This window comes from Bison bison, unplaced genomic scaffold, assembly GCF_000754665.1.
Source record: "Bison bison bison isolate TAMUID 2011002044 unplaced genomic scaffold, Bison_UMD1.0 scf7180017864032, whole genome shotgun sequence".
Lineage (NCBI taxonomy): Eukaryota > Metazoa > Chordata > Mammalia > Artiodactyla > Bovidae > Bison > Bison bison.
Window position 1 is genome coordinate 2,807,781 of NW_011494604.1, and position 14,732 is coordinate 2,822,512.

Below are 14,732 nucleotides of genomic sequence, written 5' to 3' on the forward strand. Positions count from 1 at the left end.
TTTATACTATAGATACATCTTGAGTTGGTTGAAATACATAATTTTAAAATGGAATCAACATAATTTTTTCTTTCCCAGGTACTAAACGGCTTATAGAAGGGGCTGTTAATCCAGGAGACACCTGCTTGATCATTGAAGATGTTGTGTCCAGCGGATCTAGTGTTTGGGAAACTGCTGAGGTTCTTCAGAAAGAAGGCTTGAAGGTCACTGACGCCGTAGTGCTGGTGGACAGAGAGCAGGGGGGCAGGGACAATCTGCAGGCCCGTGGGATTCGTCTCCACTCAGTGTGCACATTGTCCACAGTGCTGCGTATTCTTGAGCAACAGAAGAAAATCAATGCTGAGACGGTGGAGAGAGTGAAGAGATTTATTCAGGAGAATGCTTTTGTGGCAGCTAACCCTAATGATTCTCTCCCTTCTGTGAAGAAAGAACCCAAAGAACTAAGTTTTGGTGCACGTGCAGAGCTGCCTGGGACCCACCCGGTTGCAGCGAAGCTTCTCAGGCTTATGCAAAAGAAGGAGACCAATCTGTGTCTGTCTGCTGATGTTTCAGAGTCCAGAGAGCTGCTGCAGCTAGCAGATGCTTTGGGATCCAGAATCTGCTTGCTTAAGATTCATGTAGATATTTTGAATGATTTTACTCTGGATGTGATGAAGGAGTTAACCACTCTGGCAAAACGCCATGAGTTTCTAATTTTTGAAGACCGGAAATTTGCAGATATAGGAAACACAGTAAAAAAGCAGTATGAAGGTAAGCATTATTCAGGAACCAACAAGAATCAAAATCCAGCCTAAACTGGCTGAAGAACAAAAGGAAATGTATTGGCTCACGTGACAAGCGCAGCAGTAGAACAGCCTGTCAAGCGTGGTTGGATCTAGGAGCTCAAGTGATATCTTTCGGGCTTACTTTCTCCTCAAGTCTCAGCTCTGCTTTCTTCTCTCTTCTTCCTCAGGTAGGCACATTCCTCATGCCTGCCCCAAGCCAATCACTCAGGCCTGGGTATAGCATACCTTTATTAACTCACTTGGGTAATACACCCTACTGCTGGTGATGTGAGGCTATTAGCTTTACGTAAACTTCTTGAAACCCGAGTACAGGGTTAATTCTCCTAAAGAAAATGACTGGGCTGATGCCAGAAGAAAGGGACATGGGTTTTAGGCAGGCAGAAATGACAGGTGTTGGCCCTGGCAGAATAAAACACAGTTCTGCATCTTTGGAGAATGAAAATCGCAGATACAGGAAATAAGGAAAAAGTAGTATAAAGTGGTGAGATTTATTTTTAGCAGAAAAAGATCTGTTGATACACATCCTTTTTTAAAAGTGTTAAATAGGAACTCAGAGTAGAGCATACATTAGTAAAAATGCTTCTTTTACCCATTCATCTATGCAAATTTCTGTCATATTTATGTAATGCTTTTTTGTTTTCACTTAACCTTACAACAGACATTGTTCTTTAATAAGCATCTTTTAAGATAATTTTTTCTTAAAGTAATATATGCATATTCTTAAGCTACTTATTTAAGAATAGATTTGTTTGTAATGACTTCATATGCTTAAGATACTGACTGTTGAAAAAGTTATACAAGCTTTCTACAAGTTTGCATATAGTTTTTTCAAAAATCTACTTGAGTTATTGTTCTGCTTTTAAAATGAATACAATTGCTTTATTGAAATTTGAAGAGCTAGTGAAACCTAAGGAACAGGAAGAAGATTTAAGAGCTGGTAAGTTCCTGAGATATCCCTACAGAGTGAAAATCTGTCATCTTCAGAGGAATTTCAGTTTGCTATCTTTGACCTCAATACACCTGTCTTCACTGGAGTCCCTTTCCAGTTGCATAAATCTTACTGATGGCCACAAACATCAGCCTGCAAAGAAAAACACCCTTACCAGTTTTGCTAATAAACTAAGTATCGAGCTTACAAGATTTTTTTCTCCTTGTTATTTCTCAACTAGCTAAGCAGATGGAAAATTTTATTTTTCACAAATAGGTCCACTGATAGTTACTAAAATTCTTGAAGTGCTTCACTGTTTCATTAGCATGTTATTAGATTATTTCCATATTGTAGATGGTTGGTTGAGTTAAAAGTTAAAGGTTTTTGTTTGAAAATTGACAAACATCTTTTTTTCCCTTTCTGAGGTGGGGTCTTTAAAATAGCTTCCTGGGCAGATCTTGTGAATGCTCACGCCGTGCCCGGCTCAGGAGTTGTGAAAGGCCTGGAAGAAGTCGGCCTGCCACTGCACCGGGCGTGCCTCCTTGTTGCAGAAATGAGCTCTGCTGGCACCTTGGCTACTGGGAGCTACACTGAGGCAGCAGTAAGTGACAGAGGAGAGGGACTGGGGCAAGGAAGGCAGGACTGTGGCACTAGATGTTACAGGGAAAGAAAATACCTGCATTTGGGGTCTGTGGACTTGCTGCCCAAAACAACAAATCAGCTGCTGTTACTGGGGCAGTATAGTAATACTAGTTGGCTAGAATACACTGATGGTTAGTAGCCTTTTATGTCTTATAGCAGACACTAAAGAGATTTGAATGGTACTACAAGAGAAACATTGAAACACAGATATTGGGTCAAATAAACATATGTGTCTGTATGTACCTGGCCTTTAAGATAGAGTTTTTACCATCTCCCCATGAGTTGAAATTGAAGAGCTTTTTTCCAGTTTCTTGGAATCTTCCTGAGTCACAAAGATACACGTTCTCATGACAGCAGCCCATGAAGTGGGTTATCTTTTTCAGTCTTTGATATTGATTGGGGTTCTATAGGAGAGCTCTTAATTAGAGTCCAGACACGTTATTTCCTCTAGTAACTCCCCATTATTAAAAATTCTTATGTGTGTGCTTAGTCGCTCAGTTGTGTTCAACTCTTTGCCACTCCATGGACTTCAGTCCGCCAGGTTCCTATGTTCGTGGGGATTCTCAGGCAAGAATACTGGAGTGGGTTGCCATTCCCTTCTCCAGGGGATCTTCCCAACCCAGGGATCAAACCCAGGTCTCCCACATTGCAGGTGAATTCTTTACCGACTAAGCCGCCAGGGAAGTTCTTATAGCACCATACATGTTCTAATGTACCATACCCAGCTCCCACCCCCTGCACACCAGAACAGCATAAGAGATGGATAATCATCTGCTTATAAAGTCCCTCTTCACATTCTCCTCTGGGCAAGTTTCCTAGTTGGATAGTCACCTAGAAAGATGAGATGGATTACCTTTGCATATATTTTAAAGACTACTTTTTAAAGTAGTAGGAACTTTTATTTTAATAAATTCCCATGTAAAAATTAAAACTTTATTTTTCATATTTCAAAGGTTGTGGAACTGTGAAAAACTCATGGCCCTAGGGCCAGGTATTAACCCTACCCTTGATTTGACCATAAATGTCTGTGATTTCCCAGCTCACTTAGCAGAGGGTCCATGAGTCAGTGTTAATATTTGGCATTCTGGATCTGGCTCAAGGACAGTACATTGATTATTGGTAGGTGGTAGTACTTAGTAGCAAGAATGAAACAGTCTGGGCCTCAGGGAAGAACCAAATTAGAAAGTTAGGCAGGGGGCGGAAAAAGAGTTAGGCAGACCTAGGGAATCTTCTAAAGATGTGAGGTAATGGAAGAGAAATTGTGGAGGCAGTGTTAAAGTATAGGGAAAGCTGTGGAGGTGGCTTCACACGTCTTCACACCTCTTCAGCTAGCTCTTTACAGCACAGCCGTTTTTATGTGGTGGCTGTCCTTGGATATATGTGTAGATGGGCAGTAAGACTTCAGTGTAGCTTTATATCATTATAAATGTATTCTAGGGTATGATTTATATCCTTTTTGGAAGTAGGTAGGTCCCTAAACATTATTAAAAATAGATAATAATGGAGCATCTAGATTTTCGATGCAAATAGGATAGGATTTTTAGTGTTTTTAGTGTTTGCTTATGGGAGAAGGGGATAGGAGTTATTTTAGGGTCTTAGTGGAGCAGGTATGTAGATTCATATCTAAGATTACCTGTTTAGATATGAGTTCAATGTGACATGAGAAAATACATCCATAAGACAGCAGAGTTTCTTACGTTCGGTGTGGTTAACTGCTGTCTTGTCATCTGTTACATTCCATTCAGGTGCAAATGGCTGAAGAACATTCTGAATTTGTGATTGGTTTTATTTCTGGCTCCCGAGTAAGCATGAAACCAGAATTTCTTCACTTGACTCCAGGAGTTCAGTTAGAAGCAGGAGGTAAGCCTATTGATTGGTAATGATTCCTCTAAAATGCTGCTTTTTCCAAGTCAGCAAAATAAAACCTAGATGTGCAAAAATAGCTTGCAGTCTAATTTTAGGATGAAAATCTAGAAGGTTACTTTTTATTGAAATAAGCCTAGAAACTGATAATTGTTTCCCAACTGATGTTTTGAAGATATTGCCAAAAAACAGGTGTTCTGTGCTCAAGGAGGAATCCTCTAAACAGAATCAGACATTTGTTTAGGACTTTGCGGAATCTTTGTTTTGCTAATGTTTATTGTGACTTTTCATTGTGGACATGCAGGGTTCTGTCATGTCTTTCAAACTTATCTGAACACATAACACTTGTAGCAGTCTTCGAAATACAATTGCAGTGGCTCAAAAACTGCGAACTTTCCCACTGATAGTCTTGAGTTAATAAAGGAATGATCTAGGTTAATGTCCTATGGAACTCAATAAGCCTTCTTTTTTGTGTTACCTTTTTATTGAGATAGAGTTGATTTACAATGTTGTGTTAATTTCTGCTGTACAGAAAAGTGATTAAGGGGTGTGTGTGTGTGTGTGTGTGTATTTATTTGTTGCAGTGCATGGGCCTTCTCCTGTCAGGGCGAGCCAGGGCTATTCTTCACTGTGGTGCCCAAGTTTCCCATTGTGGCCTGTGGGCTCTAGAGCACAGGCTCAGTAGTTGTGGTTAGGGCTTCGTTGCCCTGCGGCTTGTGGGATCTTCCCGACCAGGGATCGAAGCCGTGTCTCCTGCATTGTGAGGTGGATTCTTACCCACTGCGTTACCAAGGAAGTCCTATATACACATTAAAAAATACTCTTTTCCATGATAGTTTATCACAGAATATTAAATATAGTTCCCTGTGCTATATACAATAGGACCTTGTTATTCATCCATTCTATATATAATAGAATCTATCTGCTAACCCCAGATTCCCACTCCATTGCTTTCCCAGTCTGCCTCCCAGTTGGCGAGCACAAGTCTGTTGTCTTTGTCTGGGAGTCTGCTTCTATCTTGTCGGTGTGTTCATTTGTGTCATATTTTAGATTCCACGTGTCAGTGGTATCATAGGGGATTTGTCTTTCTTCCTCAGTGTGAGACTGTGTAGGTCCATCCATGTTGGACGGATGGCGTTGTTTCGTTCTCTTTGTGGCTGAGTAGTAGTCCAGTGTGTATGCGCACGCGTGCGTGCACGTGAGCATGTTTGTGTCACCCATCTTTACTCATTGAACGTTCAGACTGTTTCCATGTCTTGGCTATTGTGAATAGTGCTGCTGTGAACACAGGAGCGTGTGTGTCTTTTGAATGGATTCCTGCATCATGTGGCAACTGTACTTTCAGCTTTCTGAGGAACTTCCTTACTGGTCTTTAGAGACTACACCAGTGTACATCCCGCCAGCATTGTGGGAGGTTCCCTTTTCCCCACACGCTCTCCAGCATTTGCTATCATCAGGTACCACGCTGTTAGTTTTGCTTTGCACTTCTCTAGTGATTAGCCATATTGAACATCCCTTTTTACGTGCCTGTTGGCCATCTGTGTGTCTTCTTTGGAGAATTTAGGTCTTCTGCCCATGATTGGGTTTTGTTGTTGTTGAACTGCATGAGCTGTTTGTACATTTTGGAAATCAAGCCCTTGTCAGTCACATGTGCGAATAAATATTTCTCCCCATCCATAGACTGTGTTTGTTTTGTTCATGGTTTCTTGCTGTGCAAAAGCTTGTGAGTTTGGTAAGTTCCCATTTGTTTATTTTTGCTTTTGTTTCTATTGCTTTGAGACACTGGTACGAGTCATGTCAGAGAATGTTTTGCCTGTGTTCTCAGAGTTTTATTATGTGACGTCTTTAGGTCTTTAACCCATTTTGATTTTATTTTTGTGTATGGTGAGGGTGCAATCTGAAGATTGCTTTGGGTAGTATGGCCATCTTAATTCTTCTGACCCTAGAAAATGGGATATCTTTCCATTTCTTTGAATCATCTTCAGTTTTCTCTATTAACGTTTTATAGTTCTCAGCTTATAAGTCTTTCACCTCCTTGGTCAGGTTTATTTCTAAGTATTTTGGGTTTATTTTGTGTGATTTTAAAAGTTTTTTAGTTTTTTGTTTTCTATTCCCTTTCTGATATTGTTAAAGAAATGAAACCAACTTCTCAATGTTAATCTTGTATCCCACTACGCTGCTGAAATATCAGTTCTTTAGGGTTTTCTACACACCGTATCATGTCATCTGCACAGAGGGCCTCTCAGGTAGTGCTGTAGAGAAGCTGCCTCCCAGTGCAGGAGAGGCAAGAGACCCAGGTTTGATCCCTGGGTCAGGAAGATCCCCAGAGGAGGGCATGGCAACCCACTCCAGCATTCTTGCCTGGAGAATCCTATGGACAGAGGAGCCTGGTGGCTACAGTCCATGGGGTCGCAAAGTGTCAGACACGACTGAGCGACTTAGCATGCATGTGTGCATGTGCATAAAATGACAGTTTTACCTCTTCCCTTCCAATTTGGATACCTTTTCTTTTTCTTGTCTGATTTCCAATACTATGTTGAATAGAAGTGATGAGAGTTGGCGTCCTTGTCTTGTTCCAGATTTTAGCAGGAAGGCTTTTCAGCTTGCCACCATTGCTTTTTTTCTGTATGATGATCATGTGACTTTTCTTTGTTAATGTGGTGTATTATATTGATTTCGTATATTGTACCATTCTTGTGATCTTGAAGTGAATCTAACTTGGTCATGGTGTATGATCTGTTTTATGTTTGTTGGATTGGGTCTGCTAATACTTTGTTTAGAAATTTTGCATCTATATTTATCAAAGGTATTGACCTGTAATTTTCTTTTGTGGTGGTATACTTGTCTGGTTTTGGTATCAGTGTGATGGTGGCTTCATAAAACATCTTTGAGTGTTCCCTCCTCTTCAACCTTTTGGAAAAATTTGAGAAGGGTCCTCAAATGTGTTAGTTTTTCTTTATATGTTTGGTTGAATTCACCTGTAAAACCACATGGTCCTTAAATTTTGTTTGTCGGGAGCTTGTTCTTTTTTTTTTTTAATTACAGATTTTGTTTCACTTCTAGTTTTGTTCACATCACCTGTTTCTTCTTACTTCAGTTTTGAAGAGCTGTATATTTTCATTTCTTCTAGGCTGGCAAATTCGTTAGCACGGAGTTGTTTATAATACTGTCCTATGGCATTCGTATTTCTGCAGTATGGGTTGTTATTTCTCCTTTTTCATTTCATATTTGGGCTCTTTCCTTCTTTATAATCCAGGCCAGAGGTTTGTCAATTTTGTTTAACCAAGTCTTGGTTTCATTGATTTTATCTATTGTTTTTTAATCTATTTCATATTTTTCCTCGCAGATCTTGATTATTTCCTTCTGCTGACTTAGGCTTTGTTCTTTTTTCTAATTCTTCTAGGTAGTAGATTCTGCTGTTTGAGATTTTTCTTGTTTTTTGAGGAAGGCTTATATTGCTATGAACTTCCCTCTAAAAAACCCTTTTGCACCATCCCACAGATTTTGAATGATTATCTGTAAAGTCCATGTAATTGTTTTTTTCTCATTTCTTCTGTGGCTGATTTTTGTTTCATGCTGTGTAGTCAGAAAGATTTTCGAAATAATTTCTATCCTCTTTACCTCTTAAATTTGTTCAGGCTTTTTTTGTGTGTGTGTGTGCCCTGGTATGTGGTCAAGCCTAGAGAACGTTGCATGTGCACTTGAAAAGAATGTGCAGTGTTCTGAAAATGTCAGTTAAGGCTAACTCTCCTATTGTATCATTTAGGATCTCTGTTGCCTTATTGACTTTCTGTCTAGAGGATCTGTCCATTGTTGTGAGTTTCGTGTTAAAGTCTCCTGTTAGTATTTATGTATTTAGATGCTCCTATATTCAGTTCAGTTCAGTCGCTCAGTCGTGTCCGATTCTTTGTGACCCCATGAACTGCAGCATGCCAGGCCTCCCTGTCCATCATGAACTCCCGGAGTTTTCCCAAACTCATGTCCATTGAGTTGGTGATCCCATCCAACCATCTCATCCGCTGTCGTCCCCATCTCCTCCCACCCTCAATCTTTCCCAGCATCAGGGTCTTTTCAAATGAGCCAGATCTTCGCATGAGGTGGCCAAAGTTTTGGAGTTTCAGCTTCAACATCAGTCCTTCCAGTGAACACCCAGGACTGATCTCCTTTAGGAAGGATGGGTTGGATCTCCTTGCAGTCCAAGGGACTCACAAGAGTCTTCTCCAACACCACAGTTCAAAAGCATCAATTCTTTGGAGCTCAGCTTTCTTTATAGTCCAACTCTCACATCCATACATGACTACTGGAAAAACCATAGCCTTGAGTAGACGGACCTTTGTTGACAAAGTAATGTGTACTTTTTAATATGCTGTCTAGGTTGGTCATAACTTTCCTTCCAAGGAGTAAGCGTCTTTTAATTTCATGGCTGCAATCACCATCTGCAGTGATTTTGGAGCCCAGAAAATAAAGTCAGCCACTGTTTCCCCATCTATTTCCCATGAAGTGATGGGACTGGATGCCATGATCTTCGTTTTCTGAAGGTTGAGCTTTAAGCCAACTTTTTCACTCTCCTCTTTCACTCTCATCAAGAGACACTTTAGTTCCTCTTCACTTTCTGCCATAAGGGTGGTGTCATCTACATATCTGAAGTTATTGATATTTCTCCCAGCAACCTTGATTCCAGCTTGTGTTTCTTCCAGTCCAGCGTTTCTCATGATGTACTCTGCATATAAGTTAAATAAGCAGGGTGACAATATACAACCTTAACGTACTCCTTTTCCTATTTGGAACCAGTCTGTTGTTCCATGTCCAGTTCTAACTGTTGCTTCCTGACCTGCATGCAAATTTCTCAAGAGGCAGGTCAGGTGGCCTGGTATTCCCATCTCTTTCAGAATTTTCCACAGTTTGTGGTGATTCACACAGTCAAAGGCTTTGGCATAGTCAATAAAGCAGAAATAGATGTTTTTGTGGAACTCTCTTGCTTTTTTGATGATCCAGCGGATATCGACAATTTGATCTCTGGTTCCTCTGACTTTTCTAAAACCAGCTTGAACATCAGGAAATTCACGGTTCAGGTATTGCTGAAGCCTGGCTTGGAGAATTTTGAGCATTACTTTGCTAGCGTGTGAGATGAGTGCAATTGTGCAGTAGTTTGAGCATTCTTTGGCATTGCCTTTCTTTGGGATTGTAATGAAAACTGACCTTTCCCAGTCCTGTGGCCACTGCTGAGTTTTCCAAAGTTGCTGGCATATTGAGTGCAGCATTTTGACAGCATCATCTTTGAGGATTTGAAATAGCTGAACTGGAATTCCATCACCTCCACTAGCTTTGTTCGTAGTGATGCTCCTATTATTAGGTGCATGCATATTTGTTGACAAGAGTAAATATCTTCTTCTTGTAGTGCTTATCATTAAATAGTGTCCTTTATCTTCCTTTACAGCCTTTGGTGTAAAGTTTGTTTTGTCTGACACAGGTATTGTGCTTTCTTGTCATTGCCATTTTCAGGAAATATCTTTTCCTACTCAGTCTGTGTGTGTCTTTTGCCCTAAAGTGGGTCTCTCGTAGGCAACAGATTGTCTGCTGTTTTTTAATCCAGTTTGCCACTCTGCATCTTTTGATTAGAGCAGTTAGCCCATTGACTTTTTTTTACTGGAGTATAACTTCTTTACAGTGTTGGTTTCTGCTGTACGTCAGTGTGAATCAGCCACGTGTATACATATATCCCTTCCCTCTTAAGCCTCCCTCCCACCCGTCTCGATCATCACAGAAGCAAGGTCACTGTTCATAGGTGTATTTATTGCCATTTTAAACCTTGCTTTCTAGTTGATTCTATATTTGCTTTTTCCCCTTTTTCCTTTTGCAGTTTGGTGATTTCCTTTTATTTTATGCTTGTGTTCTCTTTTGTGAATCTATTTTGTTTTTGAATTGTGCTTACCCTGTTTTTCAAGTATGTTAACCCCTTCATATATCTACTTACTTTAAACTGGTAATCATAGACTCAAACACATTCTGAAAAAAAAAAATCTACATTTTAATCTCCTTTGTTTTATGATTTTGATGTCCTCTTTTACATCTTCATATTTATCCTTTTGCTGTTCATTGTGGTTATTGTAACGTTCACACAGGATTTTTTTCTTTTAATCTGTATACCAGCTTTATTTAAGTGATTTACTTTTTGACTAATTTTCTTTTAATACAGCTTTTCTATTTAGGGAAGCCCTTGCAGTATTTCTTTCATAATAGGTTTAGTATAACTGTATTCTTCCACTTTTTGCTTGTCTGAGAAATTCTTTATCGCTGCTTCTATCTAAATGATAATGCTGTTGACTAGAGTATTCTAGGTTATAGATTTTTCTCTTTCAGGACTTCAAATATATATTTTGCTACTCCCTTCTGGCCTGCAGTGTTTCTGTAGAGAAATAAGCCGATTGTTTTCCTCTTACTGCCTTTAAAATGCTAACTTGTGCCATTTTACTATGTCTTGGTGTAGCTCTGTTTGGGAGCCTCTGCGCTTCCTATACCTGGATATATTTCCTTCTTTAGTTTGGGAAGTTTTCAGAAATACTTTATATTTTCAGTCCCCCTTCTTCCCACCAGGAGGGTGTGGGAGCCTTTGGTCTTTCACGGTTCCCTCCAAGGGGTGCAGGTCCTGCCCAGATTCCTTTCTTTTTTTTGGTCCTACCTGGTTATATGGAGATTCTTTTTGTCCTTTCAGAAGTGTGATGTCTTCTGCCAGCATTCTGTAGGTATTCTGTGAGACTTGTTCCATGTGTAGATGTATTTTTTGATGTATTTGTGGGAGGAGGCAAACTTCACATTCTTCCATCTGGATAACTCTGTTTTGAACGGGGAAGAAATGGTCTGGAAATATTTTTCCTGAATTGGTTATTGTATGAGAAACCTTGCTTATCACAAGTATGGGAGTTTATTCTATTCCACTTTCTATCTCTTTCCTTAAGATTGGAACTATGAACATCTGGTTCTCAGAAAAACTGTTTAAGATGAAAACAGCTCTGCTTCATGGAGGATGGAGAATGTTTGCGCACGTGCTCTGTCTTACGTTTCCACGTGCGGAGCTGGGGCTTCCCAGGTGGCGCTGGCGGTGAAGAACCCACTGCCAGTGCAGGAAGCATAAGAAGCATGGGGTCAATCCCTGGGTCAGGAGGGTTCCTCTGGAGAAGGGAATGGCAGCCCACTCCCATATTCTTGCTTGGAAAATCCCATGGACAGAGGAGCCTGGCGGCTACAGTCATGGCAAAATGAGAGTCTCACATGGCTGAAGTGACTTGTGTATGTGCTTCTGTGTTATGTTCCCACATCAAGAGGTACCTTTTCTACAACCCCTTAGTGTATCCTAGTTACAATTGGGCCATAATATGTTCAGTCATTTCACTGTGGATACACTTTAACGTTGTTGTACATATATTTTGCACATGTAGGGTATTTGGAACACGTTTATTAGGCTAGAAACCCCTTGAGGATGAGGTCTCTTTCTGAAGAATGCATATTCTCTAGCACAGTACCCCTGTGCATCATAAATGCTCTATAAATACACACGTGTTGAGGGAAGGATAATACACTGTATAGAGGAGCAGATGCAAGAATTGGTGTTTCTGTGGATGGAATGATAATATTGAGAACATAATGAGATTATAGATTTGGTAAAGCTTAGTTGCTTTTAAATACTGAAATACTTCACTGTTGGATACCTATTAACCTTGACAGAACTAATTAATTTTTATAAATAACACTTGAAAGACATCCTTTTCGAGATTTTGCTTTCAATTAAGTAAACAAAAAACATTGCAGGTTAACCAAAAAAAAGTAGATGTTCCCCTGGGACTAGAGAATATTGAAGGCCTCTGCTATTTTTCAAGTTTCACATTGTAGGTTTTATATACTACAGAGTAGGCCTCAGCAGAATGACTTACCTATTTAAGACTTGATAATAGCTGCCTTGATTTAGGTCCTACCTGAATGGTCTAGTGGTTTTCCGTACTTTCTTCAAATTTCAGTCTGAATTTGGCAATAAGGAGTTCATGATCTGAGCCACAGTCAGCTCCTGGTCTTGTTTTTGCTGACTGTATAGAGCTTCTCCATCTTTGGCTGCAAAGAATATAATCAGTCTGATTTCAGTGTTGACCATCTGGTGATGTCCACGTGTAGAGTCGTCTTTTGTGTTGTTGGAAGAGGGTGTTTGCTATGACCAGTGCGTTCTCTTGGCAGAACTCTATTAGTCTTTGCCCTGCTTCAGTCTATACTCCAAGGCCAAATTTGCCTGTTACTGCAGGTACTTCTTGACTTCCTACTTTTACATTCCAGTCCCCTATAATGAAAAGGACATCTTTTTTGGGTGTTAGTTCTAGAAGGTCTTATAGGTCTTTATAGAAGGCCATTCAACTTGAGCTTCTTCAGCGTTACTGGTCAGGGCATAGACTAGGATTACTTTGATATTGAATGATTTGCCTTGAAAACGAACAGAGATCATTCTGTCATTTTTGAGATTGTACCCAAGTACTGCATTTTGGACTCTTTTGTTGACTATGATGGCTATTCCATTTCTCCTAAGGAATTCTTGACCACAGTAGTAGATATAATGGTCATCTGAGTTAAATTCACCCATTCCAGTCCATTTGAGTTCACTGATTCCTAGAATGTTAGCATTCACTCTTGCCAGCTTCTGTTTGACCTCTTCCAATTTGCCTTGATTCATGGACCTGACATTCCAGGTTCCTATGCAATATTGCTCTTTACAGCATCGGACCTTGCTTCTGTCACCAGTCACATCCACAACTGGGTGTTGTTTTTGCTTTGCTCTGTTCCTTCAGTCTTTCTGGAGTTATTTCTCCACTGATATCAGTAGCATACTGGGCACCTACAGACCTGGGGAGTTCAGTATTCTTGCCTTGAGAACCCCATGAACAGTATGAAAAGGCAGAGAGATACAACCCTGAAAGATAAAGTGGTTTGCCATTCCCTTCTCCAGTGGACCACATTTTATCAGAACTCTTCACCATGACCCGTCCATCTTGGGCGGCCCCATACGGCATGGCTCATAGTTTCATTGAGTTAGACAAGGCTGTGGTCCCTGTAATCAGATTGGTTAGTTTTCTGTGATTGTGGTTTTCAGTCTGTCTTCCCTCTGATGGAGAAGGATAAGAGGCTTATGGAAGCTTCCTGATGGGAGAGACTGACTGAGGGGGAAACTGGGTCTTTTTCTGATGGACAGGGCCATGTTCCCTCCCTGGTATTTGACCCAGGGCCAAATTATGGTGGAGGTAATGAAGATAATAGTGACCTTCTTCAACAGGTTCCATGGCACTGCTACATTCGGTGCCCCCAACCCGGCAACAGGCCACCACCGACCCACGCCGCCACTGGAGACTCCCAGACACTTACGGGCAAGCCTGGGTCAGTCTCTTGTGGAGTCACTGCTCCCTTCTCCTGGTGCGCACAAGGTTCTGTTTGTGCCCGCCAAGAGTTTGCTTCCCAGTCCTGTGTAAGTTCTGGTGGCTCTATGGTGGAGTGAATGGCTACCTCCTTCAGGAGGGCTTATGCCATACCCAAAGCTGCTGTACCCAGAGCCCCTGTGGCAGTCCACTGCTGACCCATACCTCCTCAGGAGACACTCAAACATAGTTCTGTCTCAGTCTCTGGGTCCTGGTGTGCACAAGGTATGTTTGAGCCCTCTGAGCATCTCTGGCGGGTATGGGGTTTGATTCTAAATGTGATTTCGCCCCTCCTACCGTCTTGCTGGGGGTTCTCCTTTGCCCTTGGACATGGGGTATCTCCTCAAAGTCACTCCAGTGCCTACCGTCTTGCTGGGGAAATATCTGTGAAAACAATAGAAGCGAAAGGAGAAAAGGAAAGATATAAGCATCTGAATGCAGAGTTCCAAAGAATAGCAAGGAGAGATAAGAAAGCCTTCCTCAGCGATCAATGCAAAGAAATAGAGGAAAACAACAGAATGGGAAAGACTAGAGATCTCTTCAAGAAAATCAGAGATACCAAGGGAAATTTCATGCAAAGATGGGCACAATAAAGGACAGAAACAGTATGGACCTAGCAGAAGATATTAAGAAGAGGTGACAAGAATACACAGAACTATACAAAAGAGATCTTCACGATGGTGTGATCACTCACCTAGAGCCAGACATCCTGGAATGGGAAGTCAAGTGGGCCATCACTACGAACAAAGCTAGGGGAGGTGATGGAATTCCAGTGGAGCTATTTCAAATCCTGAAAGATGATGCTGTGAAAGTGCTGCACTCAATATGCCAGCACATTTGGAAAACTCAGCAGTGGCCACAGGACTGGAAAAGGGCAGTTTTCATTCCAGTCCCAAAGAATGCTCAAACTACCGCACAATTGCACTCATCTGACACGCTACTAAAGTGATGCTCAAAATTCTCCAAGCCAGGCTTCAGCAATATGTGAACCGTGAACTTCCTGATGTTCAAGCTGGTTTTAGAAAAGGCAGAGGAACCAGAGATCAAGTTGCCAACATCCGCTGGATC

The 14,732-nt window shown here is 41.0% G+C and overlaps 1 protein-coding gene across 1 annotated transcript in view; it reads left to right on the plus strand.

Moving 5' to 3' along the window:
• The window catches only part of UMPS (uridine monophosphate synthetase), a 50,183-nt gene that overhangs the window by 20,133 nt on the left and 15,318 nt on the right, over window positions 1-14,732 (plus strand). Inside the window, exons 3-5 of the mRNA XM_010834280.1 lie at window positions 79-750; window positions 2,139-2,314; window positions 4,101-4,215. Coding sequence (XP_010832582.1) covers window positions 79-750; window positions 2,139-2,314; window positions 4,101-4,215 — 963 coding nt within the window. The remainder of the gene's footprint in view (window positions 1-78; window positions 751-2,138; window positions 2,315-4,100; window positions 4,216-14,732) is intronic.